The following is a 20,709-nucleotide window of genomic DNA, read 5'->3' on the forward strand; positions in this document are numbered from 1 at the left end:
TAGGCCAATTGTGGCGATAGGAAAACTGCAACAGGTCCCGGTCCTTGCTGAGGCAAGAGTTGATTCTAGCCATGACCAACCTCTCGAAGCATTTCATCACCATAGATGTGAGATCTACTGGATGCTGGTCATTAAGACAGCTCACACTGCTCTTCTTGGGCACCAGTATAACTGTTGCCTTCTTAAAGCAGGTGGGAACTTCCAACCGTAGAAATGAGAGACTGAAGATGTCTTTGAATACTCCCACCATTTGGTTAGCACAGGTTTTCAGAGCCTTACCAGGTACTCCATTGGTCCCTGCTGCCTTGCGAGGGTTCACCCTCTTGAAAGACAGCCTGATGTCGGCATCCAAGCCAGAGATCACAGGATCATTGGATGCTACAGAGATCCTCTTTTTTTTTTATTTGGATAAGGAATTCACAAATATCATGTACTTTTTTCACACATATAACCTTTTCCATTTTTTTATATGTATAAAACTATAATTATTTATACATTCTTAAGTACACATTGAGATGATATAAAAGGAAATTAGACACTTAAATAGATAATTATGTACTGTGGTAATTCTAATCTATTAGGCTAAGTAATGGTATTAGTTGTTAAGAAAAATGGTAATAATAGTTTCTATATAACTCTTCTGGACCATTTCCACTGGTCCAAAATGTTGTATATAAGCCTATGTAACAACCATTGTAGGTGTTTATATCCCAATTTGTTCATGCTTGCTCCTGCCCGCAGACATAATTAGCCAATCCCTATGTACTTATTTACTTAATTTTTTCATTTTTTATCCCTTTCCCAAATCTTTCCCTTTACTTGTGTTAATTCTCTATTTTCCAAAAGAAAACAAAAAAAAAGACATTTAGACTAGGGGTGCTTACGTTAGCAATATTACTGTGTTGATGAGAAGAGCAGAATAAATCATTAGCAGAGTCATCTAAAGTCTGCTCGCATTGGGGTTATATATTCAATCCATTTATTCCAGATTTGATAAAATTTTTCTTTTTGAATTCTCAGGGAGTAAGTCAACTTTTCCATTTTAAATATTTCCAAGATAATTTAGTGCCAATCTTCTAATGTAGGTGGTATTGGATTTAGCCACTTTCTAGTGATTGATTTCTTACTTGCCACTAAGATGGCCTGCAGCAACTTTATATCTTCCTTCTGTTCAAGAAACAATACATGCCCCAAATAGAGCGTCTCAAAGTTCAGAGGTATCTGGGACCTAAGTACCTTAACTAATGTTCTATGAATACCTTCCCAATATAGACTTAATTTAGGGCAATCCCAGAAAATATGAAAATGATTTGCCTCCTTGGAGCCGCACCTTCTCCAACACGTCACGTTTGTATCTTTATATTTTTCCTGATATGGGGTCTTGAAGTATCTTATAATGTTTTTCCAACAATGTTCTCTCCAAGTCAAAGAATTAGTCAAGGACCATTGAAAGCTGCAGATTTTCCCCCAAGCCTCCTCTGAAAGTACCAACCCCGCTTCTTTCTCCCACTTCTCTTTAATATACAGAGTATTTACATTTTTAGCATGGGAGAGTGCATTATATACTCGAGAAACTGATTTACTAGGTATTGCTACAGGGATCCTCATAGTTGTGGCTTTAGTCTCCCTTGCGAAGTGAGCATAAAAGGTCTGGTAGTGAAACATCTCTGTCATTCATGATGTTAGGTTTTACTTTGGAGGAAGTAGTGTCCTACAAACCCTTCCAGAGCTGGCGTGCATCTGATGTCGCCTCCAACCTCTCTTGGAATTGTTTCTTGGCTCTTGATGCCTTCCGCAAGTCATACCTGGTTCTCTCATACAGATCTAGGTTGCCAAACTTAAATGCCACAGACCCAGCCCTCAGCAGACTATGAACCTCAGGGTTCATCCATGGCTTTCAGTTTGGGAATGTCACCGTGCCCCCCCCACTCGCCATTCCCCATCCCCTTTTCCCTCTCTCACCTTATTTCCTGCCTGCCCATCGCCTCCCTCCGGTGCTCCTCCCCCCTTTTCTTTCTTCCATGGCCCTCTGTCCTCTCCTATCAGACTCTCCCTTCTCCAGCCCTTTATCTCTTTCACCAATCAACTTCTCAGCTCTTTACTTCATTCCTTGTTCTCCCGGTTTTACCTGTCACCCTGTGTTTCTCTCCCCCCTCCCCCACCTTTAAAAACTACTCAGCTTTTTTTCCCACAGTCCTGCCGAAGAGTCTTGGCCCAAAACGTCGATTGTACTTTTTTATTCCCATAGATGCTGCTTGGCTTGCTGAGTTCCTGCAGCAGTTTTGTGTGTGTTTCTTGAATACAGTCTAATCCACCGATTCAATGTAGTCCTGTAAGCACTTCTGTGCCTCTCTTTTCCGTAGCTTATTAGTTTTCACAACTGGGGGTGATGTAGTCTTCAGTCTCTGTCTACATTTAGGGAGTAGAAATACAGGCAGATGATCATGTGGCGTGGGATTGCACAATAGGCACTCTTGATCGCAGTGTAACAGTGATCCAGTGTGTTTTTTTTCTCCTGGTACTACAAGTGATTTGTTGATAATTATTTAGTGACTTTATCAAGCTGGCCTGATTAAAATCCCCCAAAATGATGCCGAAGGTATCAGGACGTGCTTTCATGCCTATTGATTATATCGCTCAGTTGGCCTGAGGTGGAACGTGCACCACTACCAAAATGACCGCTGAAATCTCCCATGGCAGGTAAAATGGCCAGTACTTAATTGCGAGGTATTCGAGATATGCATTAAAGAGCAGGTGTACCTAATAAACTGGTCACAGAGTGTATACACTTGCATGTTCTATTCCATCATTCACACCAAATGTAGCCTTTGAAAAAAAATGTCATTAAAAGAGTAAGCGCACTGTGCTTACAAAATGCATTAAACTTACTACGTATTCAGCTGGAAGTTAAATTCCAAAGAAAGGATAATCAAAAGTCAAAAATGTCGTTATTCTGCAGCATCATTTCCCACTGATTTTACTTCAAATCCTACTCAGGAACACTATTTATAGAAAATTATATTTACATCATAGATTTTAAAATACAAGTACAAAATGAACAGCAGAACCCTTTTTGCTACTTCTTGTTTCATCCATGGGAAAGGCTGATCAAATTCAAGTAGCATTCTAGAATTTCACAATTGTCTTTCCAGTTTATTTTGGGTGATATGGTGAGTCAGACCGCAATAGCAGAAATAGATATGCACGGTCAACTGATAGTTAAAAAAAACATTGCACTTAGAATTCTACCAGACAATTCAGATGGGGTAATGGATGCCTTGGAAGAAATTACAATGGTAATTACGTACTTAATTAGGAAGGCCTGACATTCTGAAGCACAAACAAAACACAAAGCATTTACCAGTGTCAGCAGATACTGCAGAGGTAGCAGCTACTAAATCTGCTGCCTGTCAGCTCCAGCGACCTCAGTCTGTGCTGTTTGTATGAAGTTTCAAGTTCTCCCTTTGAATGTGTTAATTGGTCACTGTAAAAATTGCCTCTCATTTGGGGGGGGGGTGCGAATATATAGCTGGTGAGAAAGGCCCCCTTTTCCCCTCTGTGGAGCAGGTTTTTCTGTCTGGCCGCAGCTGATATGAGAAAGACCAGATATCATACCTGTTCAAGTGCTAAGGAATGGTGCAGCCCAATTAACAAAGGTTGTAACAGACATCTTCACTCTAAAACGGTCCACTGTCCCTGCAAACTTCAAGATGGCCACCATCATCCCAAGAGAACAACAGTAACCTGCTTCAACAACTACCATCTACGCCATTAACCTCAACAATAATGAAGTGCTTTGAACAGCTGGTTATGGATCACATTAAATTCCATCTTCCTACTATGCTGGGCCCTTTCCAGTTCACTTATCACTAAAATTGTTCCACTGATGATACCATAAGCTCTGTACTCCTCTCCATTTTGTCACACCTGGAAAATGGTGCCTCATACACTAGGATGCTGTTTATCGACTTAAGCTCAGCATTTAATAAGATCATCCCTCAAAAATCTGGTGGATAAACTATCCTTGTTGTGCCTCCATACCTCTCTCTGTAACTGGATCTTGGACTTCTTGACAGAAAAGCCGCAGCCTGTCTGTGTTGGCAGAAACATCTCTAAGCTCTATGATGTTGAGCACTAGTGTCCCCCAGGACTGCATGCTCAGCCTGCTGCTGACACATGACCACACTGCTAGATCCAGTTCAAACTGCATCATCAGGTTCACCGATGACACATCGGTGGTTGACCTCATCAATGACGACAACAAGACAGCATAGAACTGTGCAACCACAATCACTTGAGCCTCAACATGGACGAGATTAAAGAGATGATTGTGGACTTTAGGAAAGTGCAGTGAGGAGTAGTCAGTTCTCACATCAGCTGCTAAGTAGCACCAAGCTTCTGGGCATGCAGGTTACAGATGACATCACCTGGTCCATCAACACCACCTCTTTGGTCGAGAAAGCACAACAGTGTCTCCAAGTCCCTACAAACGAATGTGAGGACCACTAAGAGGATCATTGGAGTCCTTCTTCCACCCATCGGAAATACTTATCAGAAGCGCTGTGAATGCAGAGCACTTAGCCCTGTCAGTTACCTCTCCAATCTGTCCAATAATCTCTGACTCCCTAACATCACACAGGAAGTACCACAGCACTGGGATGACTGTTAGATGCAGAAACGGCTTCCTCCCCCAGACTGTGAACCAAATGAACTCCCTGCCAGGCAAAAGGTACTATAACATTAAGAAAAGAAATGTTAGGATGGGAAACAGCTCCTTCCCCCGATCGCAAGACTACTGAATTACCTGCCACCACTTACTTCTTATCATGTATGAAGTGCCAGCTATGCTTTAATGTTTACTTTTTAACGTATGAGGTAAATGCACCTTATTATTGTTAATTTATTTGTGGTAATATTACTCCATGTGTTGTGTGCATGTTACATACTGTGTTGTGTATCTTGGTCTGGAGGAATTTTGTTTTGTTTGACCGTATACGTGTACAGTTGAATGACAATAAACTGAACTTGCACAGTGGTTCAATTTCTAAGATATTTGTTTAAAAGTATCTGCACTATTAAATGTGCAACCCCCTCACCAGACTCTTGTGGAAATTTGGCTCATTGCCGGCCCCACTAACAGCTACGAAACTCGGCAGTGAGGTCACCTTTCATAAACAATAGGTGTCTAGGGTCAGTAAGATTTGGGGTTCAACCAAACAGGAACATTGCGATGTTCCAATTAAAGAAACCTCGATTTGAGCGAATGCTGCACAAATATTGCCTTTACACAACTGTCAGTCAGCAAGAAATAACAAATTAAATACCGCTTAAAATTATAAAGAAAGTAATTTACAAATTTCAGCTTTATTGAACAGTTACTGGAGGGGGGGGCAAAAATGAAAGGGCCCATAACAGTTAAACCAGTTCAAATGTGCACATAAAGTTAGAGTTCATCCTGAAATTGTCTTTTTACTGACACACTGGACCTATGGTCTGTGTGAAAGCACACACCACATTCCGAACTTCACTCGAAATCCATCTCGAACTAATGGGCTCTCTCTCCGGAGTACTGGCCAGTCCTCCTCAGAGCCATTCATCTGCACAAAGCACCTTATGCAACAGGGACACTCCTTCCCACGGCATCCTCAACCATTTTCCCTCCTGTCCTCTCTGCAGGTCCAGCCAAAAAAAAACAACAGCAACTACACTGTCCATCACAAATCTCTCGCTGCCCCACTCTCTTGAACTTTCTCCCGACTCTGCCATCCTGATTGGCTGAAACAATATTCCTAAGTTGAACATCATTGCTCCTTGCCTTTTAGTTGATACCCAAGCAGTCTAAAAGCAGAACACACTGTTTTTACAGAACTGCTAAAATAAAATACCTGCAGCATAACAGCAGACAATCACAAACTGGGCATTACACTCTCCCCACCAAAAATAGTCAGGTCCTCATGACTTTGGAACTTATTAAACCATTATAATAACACAGTATTCAAATTAATTTCGTGATTTCAGGATCTCCAATCCATTTGTAAATGGAAGTTGCATATCTCACCTTGGAAATGGACTTAATATTCTGTTTCCCACGTGCATCCTCTCCAGCCTAGCTTGGGGCTTCCTGACTCTGAGACCCTCTTATCTCAACTTCAGCTTCTCCAGCTTCAACCAACTCCTTGTGACCCTTCCTGTCTCCTAGAGGGTGCCTCCCCATGTCTATCACTCATATCTTCCGGTGGCTCAGGTCCCCTACTCCTTGACTGAACTTAGCTTCCTTCAGTTTAAGCAGGCGCTGCAGATCATCTTCAACTTTCTCTGGTGCTAACTGGTGAGACCTCTCTCGAAGAGAGGTGTCCTCCGTTGCTCTAATAGTGTTGCAAGTACTCTTGGAGCAACCAACTTGTCAGTTGAAAAGGCATCATCATGTTCCAACATCTTTTCAGTCAATCTCCTTTTCCATTCCTTGGGCATTGGTGAGTCACTGAAGTTGCACGTCTTCAATGTTGACTTCCTCGATTCAGAAGGCCATTCCTCTTCTCTTTCCCCAGGAAAACTAGACACTACCATCACAGGAAAAAGAGGGACAGTCAGCATCCCATGTCTAAGGGTAACCTCTCTCTCTGAGGTGTTCCTGATAATCACTGTCAGCCTGTTTGTGTATACTGCCGAAGATTTCAGAAGTTCCGGTCTCACCAGCACCCTTGCAGGTAAGCATGACTCTCCTTCTGGATTATCAAGAGTATCCACCTGGATGGCCGATGTGTTCAGCATTTGGCAAATTTGGGGGTTCCTGTCACTCTAGCTATTCCTACAGGGCGTAAACATGACAGGTTTAGATTGGGTGTACCACACAGTTCCTCGTTTCTGCACATTATCCTGCTTAGGAGGAACTTGCACCTTCTCAAAAACAGCTTTGAACACAGGGTGAATGGACAAGGATTTCAAAAAGTACTCTCCATTTTATTCCTTGCGTTCTCCCACAAACCATCTCACAACAGAAGTATTTGTTCCCACAAGACCGGAAGTTCCACCCTTTTCGTCCAGATCCGGGCAGACCAACATGGGTGTGTCAATAGTCTCAGTTACTCCAACATCTGCTTCTGAAAACGCCGATTTCAACAAGTAACCATTGTATGGGTACACATCAGAACCAAGCACCCAAATCTCAAGGGCACTGAGCATCAAATACCAGTTGTGAAAGGATCTATAAAGCAAAGTAACTTGAGAACCTGTGTCAAGTATGGATCTAGCATAAACACCTTCAATCTGTATGGATACATCAGAGCTAGGTCCCACTAAACCTTCAGGAATGTCTTGCATATCGGTATTTTCCTCGATTTGCTAATTGGAACATATCCTCTCTGAAACGCCAGCCCGTTCCTCTGAGTCCCTCTGCAGTTTTGTCTCTTTTCTTCACTCTTCCTTCAGTTAGTCCTGACGAAGGGTCTCGGCCTGAAACGTCGACTGCGCCTCTTCCTATAGATGCTGCCTGGCCTGCTGCGTTCACCAGCAACTTTTATGTGTGTTGCTTGAATTTCCAGCATCTGCAGAATTCCTGTTGTTTTTGTCTCTTTTCTTCTCTGTTTAGTTAACCACCGACTTACGTTTTGAACATTTTCCTATTCCTCACCGCCTTGCTTGAAATGTCCATCTTCTCTACAGTTGTAACACAGCAATCACTTCTCTAGTCAAGAGACCCTTTTCAGCTGCAGTTTGTTGCACTATAAGTCCTACAGATGGGTCGGATTTCCCAACAGATGTATCACGTTTAGCTGAAACTTTAGCAGACATCCATCATATCAGCTCAGTTCAAAGGTTTTCCACCTCATTCCTCAAAAGCTCTTTCTCTAACAATAGAGGCTACCACTGAAGACACTACTCAGCTTTTGGAAATGTCTCACTTCTCAATCATATTTTCCTCCTCTCTAACTTCTCTGAGTAACTCGGTAAAAGATGGAGGAGGGTGCATCTTGCAAGTTATTCGAATACGTACAGCAATCACGTCATGTGACAGCGCGCCCTTCATAATTTGCTCCAACCTCAAGCAATTTCTCTCATAGTGGAAGGCCCCCTTTGTGGCGCAAACAGTGCAGCAGTTTCTCCAACCTGAAAATGCAGGCAGACAGCTTCTCTCCTTCATCATTAGATCGGCAGCACTTTCAGCAGTGCTAAAAGCATCTTCCAGAGCTTGCTGACATGGCTAATGGATTTTCTGCCTTTAGCAACCTCACTATCAGCCGCTGGCCCGTTTAGGCCCTCTGTTTTTTCTCACCACTGCCATTCATCCAGTAACTGAGATGTCTGCACAGCCCAAGCTTCATAATATTCTTCCCCATCGGGGGGGCGGGCTTCACCCCAGAGAACATTCCTAACCTAGAATAACTTTGGCTCTCTGCAGATACACGTCTACATTCACCAACCAGTGATGTAATATCCAAAACCAGCTCAGAATTGAAACCAACTGCTGAAGGACCCAATCTTCGTCCTCAGCTGCATGCCCCTCCTCTAAAAATGAGAGGTTCATGGCCCCGCCTCTCCAGGGTCTCCCAACCTATCAGGCAGCACAACTTCAGTTATGTCACTGCTGGTCTGGACCAACATGACATCCTTACCATCCGACTGGCCAAAATGCCTTTCAATAAGCGCAAAGTCCCCAAAACTTTTATAGAACTAAGCACTCTGCATAAAGGTTCATTGGAAGTTCGGACATCCACCCTGCTCAAAACACAGGCATTATTTGTGGATAATCTCTTTGAATTGCACCAAACCTTAAGCCCTGTGGTGTCCATAATAAAGTACCTTAGTAACTTTCCCTGACACTACTTTAAACACAGGCTTAAACACACAAACTGCTTAATCAATCCTCAACAGCAATTACACAGCATTCAATGAATCGTTCAATGATAGCCCCCACAATGCACATTCTCACCAGGCTCATAGGGAAATTTGGCTCAGTGCCGGCTTCACTAACAGCCACGAGACTCAACGGTGAGAAGGCCACCTTTCATAAACAATAGAGGTCTATGGTCAGTATGATTTAGGGTTCAACCAAACAGGAACATCGTGATGTTCCAATTAAAGAAACTTCGATTTGAGCGAATGCTGTGTAAATACAGCCTTTACACAATTGGTCAGCAAGAAATAACAAATTGTACACCACAAAGAAAGTATACCTACAAATTTCAGCTTTATTAAACAGTTAGTGGGGGGGGGGTGGTGGAGGACAAAAATAAAAGGGCCCATTACAATTAAACCAGTTCAAGTGTACACATAAAGATGGAGCTCATCTTGAAGTTGTCTTTTCACTCATGCGCTGGATCCGCGGTCTACATGAAAGCACACACATTCCAAACTTCACACAAAATCGATTTTGAACCAGTGGGCTCTCTCTCATAACTACTGGCCCTTCCTCCTTGGAGCTATTCATCTGCACAAAGCACCTTGTGCAACTGGGACGTTCCTTCCCACAGCATCCTCAGCCATCTTCCCTCCTGTCCTCTCTGCAGCTCCCGCCAAAAAAAAACACGAGCCAGACTGTTCGTCACAAACCTCTCCACTCCGGTCTCAGGAACTTTATCCCGATTTCACCACTTGGATTGGCTAACACAACATTCCTAAGTTGACCATCATAGCCCCTCATCTCTTAGCTGAAGCCCAAGCAGTCTAAAAGCAGAGCACACTGCTTTTACAGAACTGCTAAAATAAAATACCTACAACATAGCAGTAAAAATCTTAACCTGGGCGTTACAAATGCTGTACTTAACTATGTATCGTTCGATGCCCAACATCAGAATGATCTCAAGAATAATGGAGTCTGAGGGGGATTGATGACTACATCTCCAGATTTACAACTGTATCCCTCTCTAAACATGGACTGTGTTGACTGATTTGTGTAATAACATTAGCAACATCAACACTCAAATTTTACCAGCAAAATAGAGCCATTTTCATTGTATATAGCACTTTGCAGAATATGAAGGACGCCATCTGAGATACAAGACAACTAATGAAATCAGTGTTAAAGGGGTCATTATTGTATTGCAAACAGAGGTGTGAAACCAAAGTGCCTCTATGCCAGAAACCTGGTACGATTTACTTCCCTCTAATCTGCTGAGAGCTTGTTGTGGCTAGAACCTGTTTGCTGGGAAACCTGGTCCAAATTCAACAATGAATTAATTCCATGGTCGTGTGGAGAAGCTTCCAATGGGGGGTGGTGCTGGGTCGGCCAAGGCAAAAAGATGAAGCAACGCACAATATGCTGGAAGAACTCAGTGGGTCAAGCAATATTGGTGGGAAGAAATAAATTGTTCATGCTTCTAGCCAAAAACCTGCATCAGGACTGAGAGTGGAGAGGTGAGATGGCCAATACAGAGAGAAGGAGAGTGGTAACAAAAGCCTGCAAGGTGATTGGTAAACTGAAAAGGGGTGCAAAATTACAGGCTGTAGTGCCAGATATAGGAAATGGTGAGGGTGGAGTTGGAAAACTGGCAGGTGGCAGAGAGATGGAGGCAGACAAAGAAAGGGAGGAGAAACAAAAAACAGCAAATAGAGATACAGAAGATTCTGCAGATGCTGGAAACATTGAGCAATACACACAAAATGCTGGAGAATTCAGTTATCAGGCAGATTCCATGGAAGGAAATAAACAGCTGATGTCTCTGGCCAAGATCCCTCATCAGGATTAGGCATGAGGATCTTAGCCAAAAAAGTTGACTGCTTATTCCCTCCATAGATAGTACCTGACCCAAGCTTCTCCAGTGTTCTGTCTGCATTGAACAACAGATGGAACAAAGTGGGGAGAGGAGACTATGAAAACAGGAGAGAGCTGCTAGAGGGAGATAAACAAAAAATGAGAACCATTAGGGAAGAGAGAGGGATATGACAGTTGCAACTAGATGCGAAGTTGGGAGATAGGCAATCCAGTGTGTGGTTGGTGGAGGGAAGAAAGGGAAGGGGACAAGGATGGGTCGAGAGGGCTGTGAGAGGGTGGGAAGGGGGTGAAAATGGAAGGATCAGTAAAAATAGGGGGAGAGAAGAGGGAAAATAAAAAATAAAATAACAGGGGTTACCTAAAATTGGAAAACACAATATTCATGCTGTTGGGTTGTAGATTACCAAGGCAGAATAAGAAGCGCTGCTCCTCCAGTTTGTGTTGAGCTTCATCCTAGCAGTAAAGATGGCTAAAGATGGACAGCTCAATGTGGGAAGGGAAGGAGAATGGGGTTGAAATGGTTGGCAACAGCAACCTTGAGACTGTCATTGTGGACTAAGTGTAGGTGTTATATGAAGCGGTTGCTGAATCTGCGCTTGATCTTGCTAATGTAGAGGAGGCCACAATGCATGCATCAAAATGTAGAAGACAGTATTGGAGGAGATGCATATGAACCTTTGCCTACCTGAAAGGACCATTTAGATCCCTGGATGGTGGTGAGGGAGGAGGTGCAAGAACAAGTGTTCCATCTGCTCTGGGGGCAAAGGGAAGGTCCCAGGGGTAATTGCAGTTACTTAGTATCATGAAAGACCTAAAGTGCATCTTGGTCTGGGACTAGTAGCAATTGTGTTTATGTGTTGATAGATTAGTCCATACCATTTCTCTTATCACCACCTACTGCATGACGGAAGCTGCAGTTTCTCTCTCTGTCTGCACACCTCCTTCCTATCCAGATGACGTTACTAATATTGAACTGTACCATTTTAAACCATTCCATTTAGAAGAAAATGCTGTTCTTCAAGTTAAAACAACTTAGGAATAACACAATGAGGGACACAAAGAAGACTACAGATACAATTTGTTCTGAAGATAAAAGATATGCAGGTATTGGAATCCGGAACAACAACCACCTGTATCAAAAAAAGTCTGCACTTTTTTTCAAAACCTTAAAGTATAATAATGGACACACATTAATTACAAAGTTTGTGAAAGTTTACTTACTCATCTGACATCGTCCTTAATGCTAACAGTTTCCTTGAACAGTTACTTGATTTAGGGCTTGATTAGGGCAAATAGTTCTGTTTATTAGCCTGTGTGACAGCCACTTGCTCAACTGCCTGAAATAAAGGGGAATATGGAAATATTAGAAGCTGCACCAGCAAACTTGCATTCCAACTATAGTACATTTAAACATAAACCAAGCAAGAGATTACAATGATGTAGCTTTGGGACAAAGTCATAGAATATGAACTTTGCTAAAACTTAATAGTTTTAGTTCACAATATTTCCAAGAAGACCTGCCCGTGATGCCACAATAAAAGGTGACTGGTTAATTTTCCATACACATACATCAAAATTCACAAGTTAAGCCCTAAAAGTTAGATGATTTAAATAACAGGAAAACATTATTAACATTGCTGGCAAGACAGGATTAACACTCAATCTGGCCCCCTCTCCCATTCCCATCAACAACACTCCAATCTCACTGAAATCTTTTCCAAACACGGATAGAAGAGTTCAGTTCCAGAGGTGATGAAGGGTCTCGGCTCGAAATGTCGACTATTTACTCTTTTCCATAGACGCTGCCTGCCCTGATGAGTTCCTCCAGCACTGTGTGTGTGTGTTGCTTTGGATTTCCAGCATCTTCAGATTTTCTCATGTTTGTTAAGACAACATTTGACCGACCGAAGCAATAAGGAGTCTTTCTAAAACTTAAACAAGGGGTTGTCAATCAACACCAGCCATATCTCAAGAATGGACTGAAAAACACTAGGATAATGACTGTCCAGTTTAATTCTTGAAAGGGTCAACATGTTAAAATTCAAGCCTAATTTACATGGAAGTTGACAGTTGAACTGCTGTGGAATCAAGATGCATGAATATTACAAAAGATATAAATAAAGACTAGTAGAGTTTTAAAAATAATGCGAAGTGTGGTGGAGAGTATATTAACTGGCTGCATCACAGCCTGGTATGGAAACACCAATGCCCTTGTTACCGCCCAGTCCATCACGGGTAAAGCCCTCTCGACCATTGTGCACACATACACAGAGTGTTGTTGCAGGAAAGCTGCATTCATCATCAGCCCCTTACCATCCAGGTCATGCTCTCTTCTCACTGCTGTCATCAGGAAGCCAAGTACAGGAGCATCAGGACTAACATCACCAGGTTCAGAAACAGTTATTACCCCTCAACCACCAGGCTCTTCAACCAAAAGGATAACTTCACTCAATTTCACTTTGATAGTTATTGTTTACATCTTGGCAATTTACTTCACCATATGAGGAGACATCATTTGCAAGTAAATTGCCAGGACTGGAGAACTACTCAACCCAACCATCAACCAACAGAGCTGCACATTCCCCAAATTACTTCCAACAGTTTATTATCATTTGCACACTGGTTGATTGCTCAATTTGGTAAGGTTGGTATTGTTGGTATTGATTCCATTATGATTATTATTCTATTATGGATTTATTGAGAATGATTCCGGGAATGAAAAGGTTAATGTATGAGGAGGGTTTGATGGCTCAGAGACTGTACTTGCTGGCATTTAGAAGAATGGAAGGAGAATCTCTTTGAAACCTATCAAATATTGAAAGGCTGAGATAGAGTAGATATGGAGAGAATGTTTCTTGGTCTAGGGCCAGAGAGCATGGTCTAAAAAAATAGAGGGGCATCCATTTCGAACAAAGGTGAAGAGTAATTTCTCTGGCCAGGTAGTACTGAATATGAATTGCCACAGATGGTTTTGAAGACTATGTCATTTGAAATACAGTATTGAGCACATCTCAGCCTTAAACACTCCAGTGCATGATAGATATAGATATATCTCCATGCCTCAAGACTCTTCTTGCACAGAGCTGTATTTAAGGTAGAGGTTGATGGGTTCTTGATTACTGGGGGAATCAAAGGTTACGGAGAGAATGCAGGAGTATGGCTTCCAGAGGAATAATAAACCAGTCATGATGAAATGGCGGAGCAAAGTTGATGCGCTCAATGGCCTAATACTGCTCCAATATCTTATGCCTCCTCAGGATAGATGAGGAAATGGTACCCCCGCAGGTTCTGGTATTTAGAATCAGGTCCACAGTTTACAAGTACGGTGAACCATTTAGGACTTGGATACAGAGAGATCACTTCATCCAGAGGGCAGGGAAACTTCAGAACTTTCTACAAATCAGTTGTAGAGTATAAGGCACCGAGTATATTCAAGACACAGGTTTATAGACAGAAGGGAAAACATCAAAGATTGACTACAAGCGGAAGTTCAGTTTTGGCATTAGAGCAAATGGAATGGGTGGGAAGGAGTAAACACTAAAACAGGGAACAAGGAGCTATCCACCCAGCAGACGGAAATCAGATAAAGCTGGTCCCTTTTATCTCCAAGGAAAGCATGTCTCAAAACTTTAGATAACATCTGCTTTAATACAAATGGTCTATACTGTTCAAGGGCCTTGAATAATTGAGCAGTACTGAAGCCACATTATATCTTGCATTCTACACCACTGCTCATAGCTGATAGCCTCATTTGTCATCTGACACGTGACAAATCATCAAAAGTGCACAACCTGCACATTAAAAAAATGGCACGAAATTCCTTTGACAGCAATAAAAAAAGTGTCATACAAGGGAAGTTCTGGCCTAAAAAAAATGTATATCAAGGTCTTTTTCTTTTTTAAGCTGAGAAATACTTCATATTTGAAATGTATAAGCTAACAAAGTTCATGTCAGTGAGTTCTTTAGATTGTTCAGGGGAATAGTAAGTGAACATTTTAAACAACCAGCTAGATTTGTGAAATAAAAAAATAATTGGTGAAACAGGAATTAATATCGGCACAGAATTGCTGACAGGCAAGTCCTGATTCACATCAAGGAAATGAATATCATGCCACTGAACTGAAAAGTGTTTAGAATTTGCCTCTAAAACAACTTATTGATTCCGAATGTCAGCGCCCAAGCACGACTTAACATTTGTACCTCGTTAAACCTTTTAAGAAAAGCACATGGACTTCAAGAAGCTTAAGTTCAATAACTGCTGGAGTACATCGACAATTACTCAGCAAAGTCTGCAAATTTTAAAGCGTTAAAAATAAAATTGGCCAGAAGTGAAGAGCAAAAATCCACAAATACTGAAAATCGCTGGACAGACTTAAGATGTTAAGTTTTGAGGACAGAGAGAGAGAGAGTTAATGCTTCTCATCAAATGAAAAATATGCTTCATGTTGCAGAGAAGAAGAAAGAAAAATCTTCATTTCAGGTTTACTGTCACTGACATATGTAACGAAATGTGCTGCTTTGTGGCAGCAATGCAATACACTAAAGATTACTATGTTACAATAAAAATAAATATAGTATAAAAAAGGAATAATGTGATATTCGATGGTGGGGAGGCTTGTGCCTGTGCTGGAGATGGCCAAGTCTACCACCCTCTAGCCTCTTTTGATCCTGTGAATTGGGCCCTCCATACAAGGATGTGATGCAACCAGACAGAATGCTCTCCGTGGGTCATCTGTAGAAACCTAAGAGTCTTAGGTGATATTTCTCAGGAGGCTAAGGAAATTTGGCATGTCCTCTTTGAACCTCACCAATTTTTTAATCACTGCACCATAAAAAAACATCCTATCCAGATGCATTACAGCTTAATATGGCAGCTGTTCTGCCCGCGACTGCAGGAACTGAAACAGCTGTTTTAGGCCTAATATTTAAGAAAGGACATACTGGCAATGGAGAAATCTGGAAGGCTTTTACAAGAATGAAAAGGTTAACACATGAGAACAGTTGGATGGCTCTTTTGAGTTTAGAAGAATGACGCCAAATCATTGGGTACAATTAAAGCAGAGGTTAATAATCTCTTGATAGGTAAGGACATCAGAAGTTACAGGGAGAAGGCAGGATAATGAGATCGAGAGGGAAAATAAATCAACCGTGATCAATGTTGGAACAGACTTGATTGGTCAAGTGGCTTAATTCTGCTATGTCTTATAGTGAAAATGCAGAGAGTGGTGGACAAAGCTCAGGGGAAGCTAGCCTCCCCTCCATAGACTGTGCATATTTGTCACTTGTGAACCCTTTGCAATTACCTGGTTTTCTGCATTAATTACTCATAAAATGTGGTCTGACTGACCTTCATCTAAGTCACAATAATAGACAAACACAATCTGCCTAAACTAATAACAATCAATTGCACTTTTCATGTCTTTATTGAACACGTTTAATCATTCAGAGTCCAAGCTAGAAAAAATGTGAACCCTTGTATTTAATAACTAGCAGAACCTTCTTTAGCAGCAACAACCTCCATCAAACGTATCCTGTAGCTGCTGATCAGATTTACACAATGATGAATTTTAAACTATTTCTCCATACAAAACTTTTTCAGTTCATCAATATTTCAAGTCATGTCACAGCATCTCAATTGGGTTAAGCTCAGGACTCTGACTTGTCCATTCAAAACTCAAATTCTCTTCTTTTTAAACCATTCTGTTGATTTACTTTTGTGTTTCGGATCACTGTCTTGTTACATCATTCAACTTTATTAAACTTCAGGTGACAGACTACTATCCTGACATTCTCCTGTAAAATGCCTTGATACAATTTTGAATTCATTGTTCCCTGACGAGCAGCCCAAACCATGATGCTCTTTCCACCATGCTTCACAGTTGGGATGAGGTTTTGGTGTGCAGTGCCCTTCTCCCTCCAAATATAGCAGTCTGCATTTCTGCAAAAAAGTTCAACTTTTGTCTCATCTGTCCACAGAACATAATTCCAGAAGTGCTGGGGAACATCCAGATGGTCTTTTTGCAAACTTGAGACATGCAGCAATTTTTTTTTTGGAGAGCAGTTCCCTCCATGAACACCACTCTTGCTCAGTGTTTTTCTTTTAGTGGACACATGAACAGAGAGACTTTAGCAAATTCTAGAGATTTCTGCAGGTCTTTTGTTGGATTCTTTTTCACCTCTGTCCGCATTGCACGTTGTGCTCTTGGTGTGATCTTTGTAGGATGCCCACTCCCAGGGACAGTAGCAACAGTACAGAATTTCCTCCATTTGGAGACAATTTCTCTTACTGTGAACTGATGAACACTCGGATCTATGGAAATGCTTCTGTAGCCTTTTTCAGACTCATGCACCTCTGCAATTCTTCCAAGGTCCCCTGAAAGTTATTTTGATTGAGGCATCGTGCACATAAAAAGATCTCTCTTGAGAAGTCAGTAAACTAGCTTTGTGAGTCTTTTTATAGGGCAGGGCATCTCTACTACCCATATCTCTAATCTCATTTATTGGAACACCCGACTCCAAATAGCTTTTGAAGAAGGCATTATCCCAGAGGTTTACACATATTTTTGAAACTATGCTGTGATTGTTTAAATGGTGTACTTAGTATTGGCGAAAAGAAGTACAATTGTGTTATTAGTTTAGACACTCTGCTGGATGCACTGACAACCTGGGGTTTGGATATTCAAAGGGGACTTTGATGTTTGATGCTCTAAGTTGTAACGTTACACTTAACAGCGTTTTTACAGTGCGATTTTCGTGGGCTGAGGGGCCACTAAGATCATGCTCTCTCTGTGACTCCATACGCAGAAATATATTGCATCAAAAGCAGTTCTGGTTAGACTCCAGTGGTGGCACCACACTCAATTCCAGGCAGTCCTCATTACTTAAAAAAAGATTTACTGGTCCTGAATGAAAGAAGCACACAACACATTCATTAGAATGAAATGGAGGTGAAATGGTCATATTTTTGAGGACTAGCTACAGAGACAAATCTTAAATTCCCTTCAATAAAGATGAGTAAGAGGTTATTGTGCTCAAGTATTCAGGGTGCTTAGAAAATATGTTAGAATCAGATAATCCATGCTGTCCAGGAATTAGGTCACAAAGCAATTCCTCACATAAAAGTAAAAACATAGATCACCTATCTTCCCATTCACACACCCATTAATCAAAAACATACTCAAGAAGCCAAATAAAAATGTTACAACCAAAGTTGATAAATACTGTTAAGCAAGAGACAGCCGTGATTGAAAGTGAGCTGAAAGACCAAGGGATGTGTGTGCAAACAGAGCAATGAAAACCAAAACAGGCGATTTCTATTTTGTTTCCACAAGTAAAATGCAATGCCAGGACATCCAATAAGCTACATTACTCTAAGTGTATTTACATGACTTCTTGCTCAGCAGTAAGAAAACTTTACCCTTATAGACACACATCAAAAATATAGTCTGTCCAGTTTATTATGAAAACGAGGCTTTGCATTTCAGTATTACTTGCAGTATCTAGGGACCAGCATATTTCTCCTTTTCTAATAACTACAAGCAAATTTGAAAACATTTTGCAGATATAGACTTCCCTTATCTGACATCAGTTAGTTAAAATGACTTCCAGGATTGCATCCTGTTTATAATGAGCACAATGTTTTTGCTGAGATGGTCACTGTGACAAACTGGAAGGATGCTATGTAAAAGCATAAACAGAGGCTCTAGAAATATGAATTGAAAGCAATTCTGAAAATACACATCAGCTTACAAAACAGAAAGTTATACCAACAGATCTGTACATTTCATTCACCTGTGTGATTTTGTTTTATTTAGTGCAATCGTGAACAATAGCCAGATCAGAAATGCTGATCAAGTCAACTAGTTCTCAATGGGAATTCTGATAGGCCAATCAGATGGTTCACAGCTGCTCAGCAATAGAACATTTAAAAAATCATGTATACAATTAAGAAATATTAAAGAACAGTAGAAATACTGGAGTCATGATGATCATGATGAAGTCTGCTGGAGAGAGACATTTATACACATGCTGTCCTCCATAATTCAAAGAGATTGAAGAATAAGGTTGCAGGGTGACAAAACGTGGCAGGAGCACTTGGAACTAAAAACTAATCCCTACCGGGAGAAAACAGCACCCATTCTTTCCGCACTATTCTCCAGCAGTTTAAGGACTATGTCCAGCCGGAACATAACTCACAAGTGCTCTTGAAAGTCAAGTACTAACCCTACCTATCAACAACCAAGCACTGCCATCCTGGTCCCTTTCATGATAGCTTATGAAGAAGCCTGTGACTTCCCTCCCAGAGATGATAGGTGTTTGTGCACTCGACTCTTGAAGGCTTGGACCCCATCGTCGCAGATGTTTCCAACCACAGCATCTGGAAGGCTGTTCCAAATTCTGATAGTACAGAGAAGGAAGCTTCTATCCAGTGTGCAGGTTCTCACATCAAGCACAGAAACAGCATGAGTAGGCATAGTAAACTTGACCGTGTGGTGTGCCGTCTCTCATAAGATGAAGGCATCATGGCGCGAAGGTCTGCAGGGCTGTGGCTGGTGTGCATTTTGTATAGCACAGTAGCTGCAGCAACCTGTCATCTGTGATATAAACTACTGATGGCTAGCTTCTCACGAGCTGTGGCTTCATCTACACCTATAATCCTGACAGTCTTTCTTTGAATGGAATCAAGCTGGCTGAGGACACTCTGTGAGGCATTCATCCATGATAAGCAGGGATACTCCATGATACTTCTGATAAAGTTTAAGGGAATTGGGGGATTCTCAGATTCCTGTAAATAATGGATTAATTACCGACCATGTCTGTATATTTTGCGAGTGACTGCAGTCTATTTGAATAATGTCTCACAGCTGCTTCTTTGGAGCAAGATAAGGATTAAAGTTCACACAGATCCACATAAGATGTCTTCTGATTTTTCACACCTTTTGGTTTCGACAAAAGGCAGCACCCGATGGAAATTAGACAGGACATTCCTTTCTTTAAATTTAAGTGGCTGGAGTGTCTATCAAACTAATTGTTCTTTCGTATCAATAGTCCATTGACTTGGTTGGCATGGTTATCAGACTGATCGTTCCTTTGTATCGGTGATCTTATAAATTATAACAGTTCTGGAAGGCGAAGAGTGAACTTGTTGAACCACCAGTGGGATGAGAACGCTTCTCCCCTGATGTCAGGACCAAGTTCACTCGCCAGCTGAGCTCGAAGAAATAAACAGGTGAAAAGATAAGTAACGATCTTTTGATTTGGTCCAGCGTTTTTTAGGTTTACATTTGGTGCCATGACTCGGATCCCAACATAGGGAACGTCCCTCTGGGCTGAGTAAGTGACAGGGGGCTTGAATTGAACACAATTGAGTGGCAGGGCACCCCGAGGTAATTTACCTCTGGCTACTCTTTGTGTCCAACCGAGCATTTTTGCCCCTCGCCCATTGAGACCAGTACCTTGATGGGATCAGATGACACGTTTGAATACAGAATTTAAGGTAAGCAGTTGTCTCTTTTACATTGCTGCGGGTGACAGGACATGGCTGGTTGAAATTTGATGATTTGGAAAAGGGGTTTCACATGTCTCAAGATATGGCCAGTTGAAATTTGAAAATATGAGACCGGCAGTCTGGTAAAATTCTCACCTTGGCAGCAGAAATATGGCCAGTTGAAATTTAATGAGACAAGTTCAGGATAAAGGAGAAAAGGCCTCCAGAGTACGTGAGAGTTGTTCTTTTTGTGAGTATTAACGGAAAATAGGCTAGCAGTTTTTGTGAGAATTAAAGGCTGCGGGTGACATTGGGTATTCTGTATTGTTCCTAAGGAAAGAATGGGGACTGGGGACCCCAATCAGGAGAGGCGGCCACCGCTATCTGACGGATTTGACCATATCAGCTGCCTCCTGATAATATGGCCAGTTGAAATTGATCAAGGGGAAGGCAGGCTGGCTAAATTTCTCACCCAGTGGCATAAGCAGTGACTGTTTTTTGGCCTGTGCCT

The 20,709-nt window shown here is 41.6% G+C and overlaps 1 protein-coding gene across 2 annotated transcripts in view; it reads right to left on the reverse strand.

Annotated features, from left to right (window-relative positions):
- cyfip1 (cytoplasmic FMR1 interacting protein 1) overlaps positions 1-20,709 on the reverse strand; it is a 155,384-nt gene that overhangs the window by 115,661 nt on the left and 19,014 nt on the right. For both annotated transcript variants that reach the window (XM_063054534.1, XM_063054535.1), the window contains exon 2: positions 11,933-12,048. In XM_063054534.1, coding sequence (XP_062910604.1) covers positions 11,933-11,943 — 11 coding nt within the window. In that variant the 5' untranslated portion in view covers positions 11,944-12,048. The remainder of the gene's footprint in view (positions 1-11,932; positions 12,049-20,709) is intronic.

This window comes from Mobula hypostoma, chromosome 7, assembly GCF_963921235.1.
Source record: "Mobula hypostoma chromosome 7, sMobHyp1.1, whole genome shotgun sequence".
Classification (NCBI taxonomy): Eukaryota; Metazoa; Chordata; class Chondrichthyes; order Myliobatiformes; family Myliobatidae; genus Mobula; species Mobula hypostoma.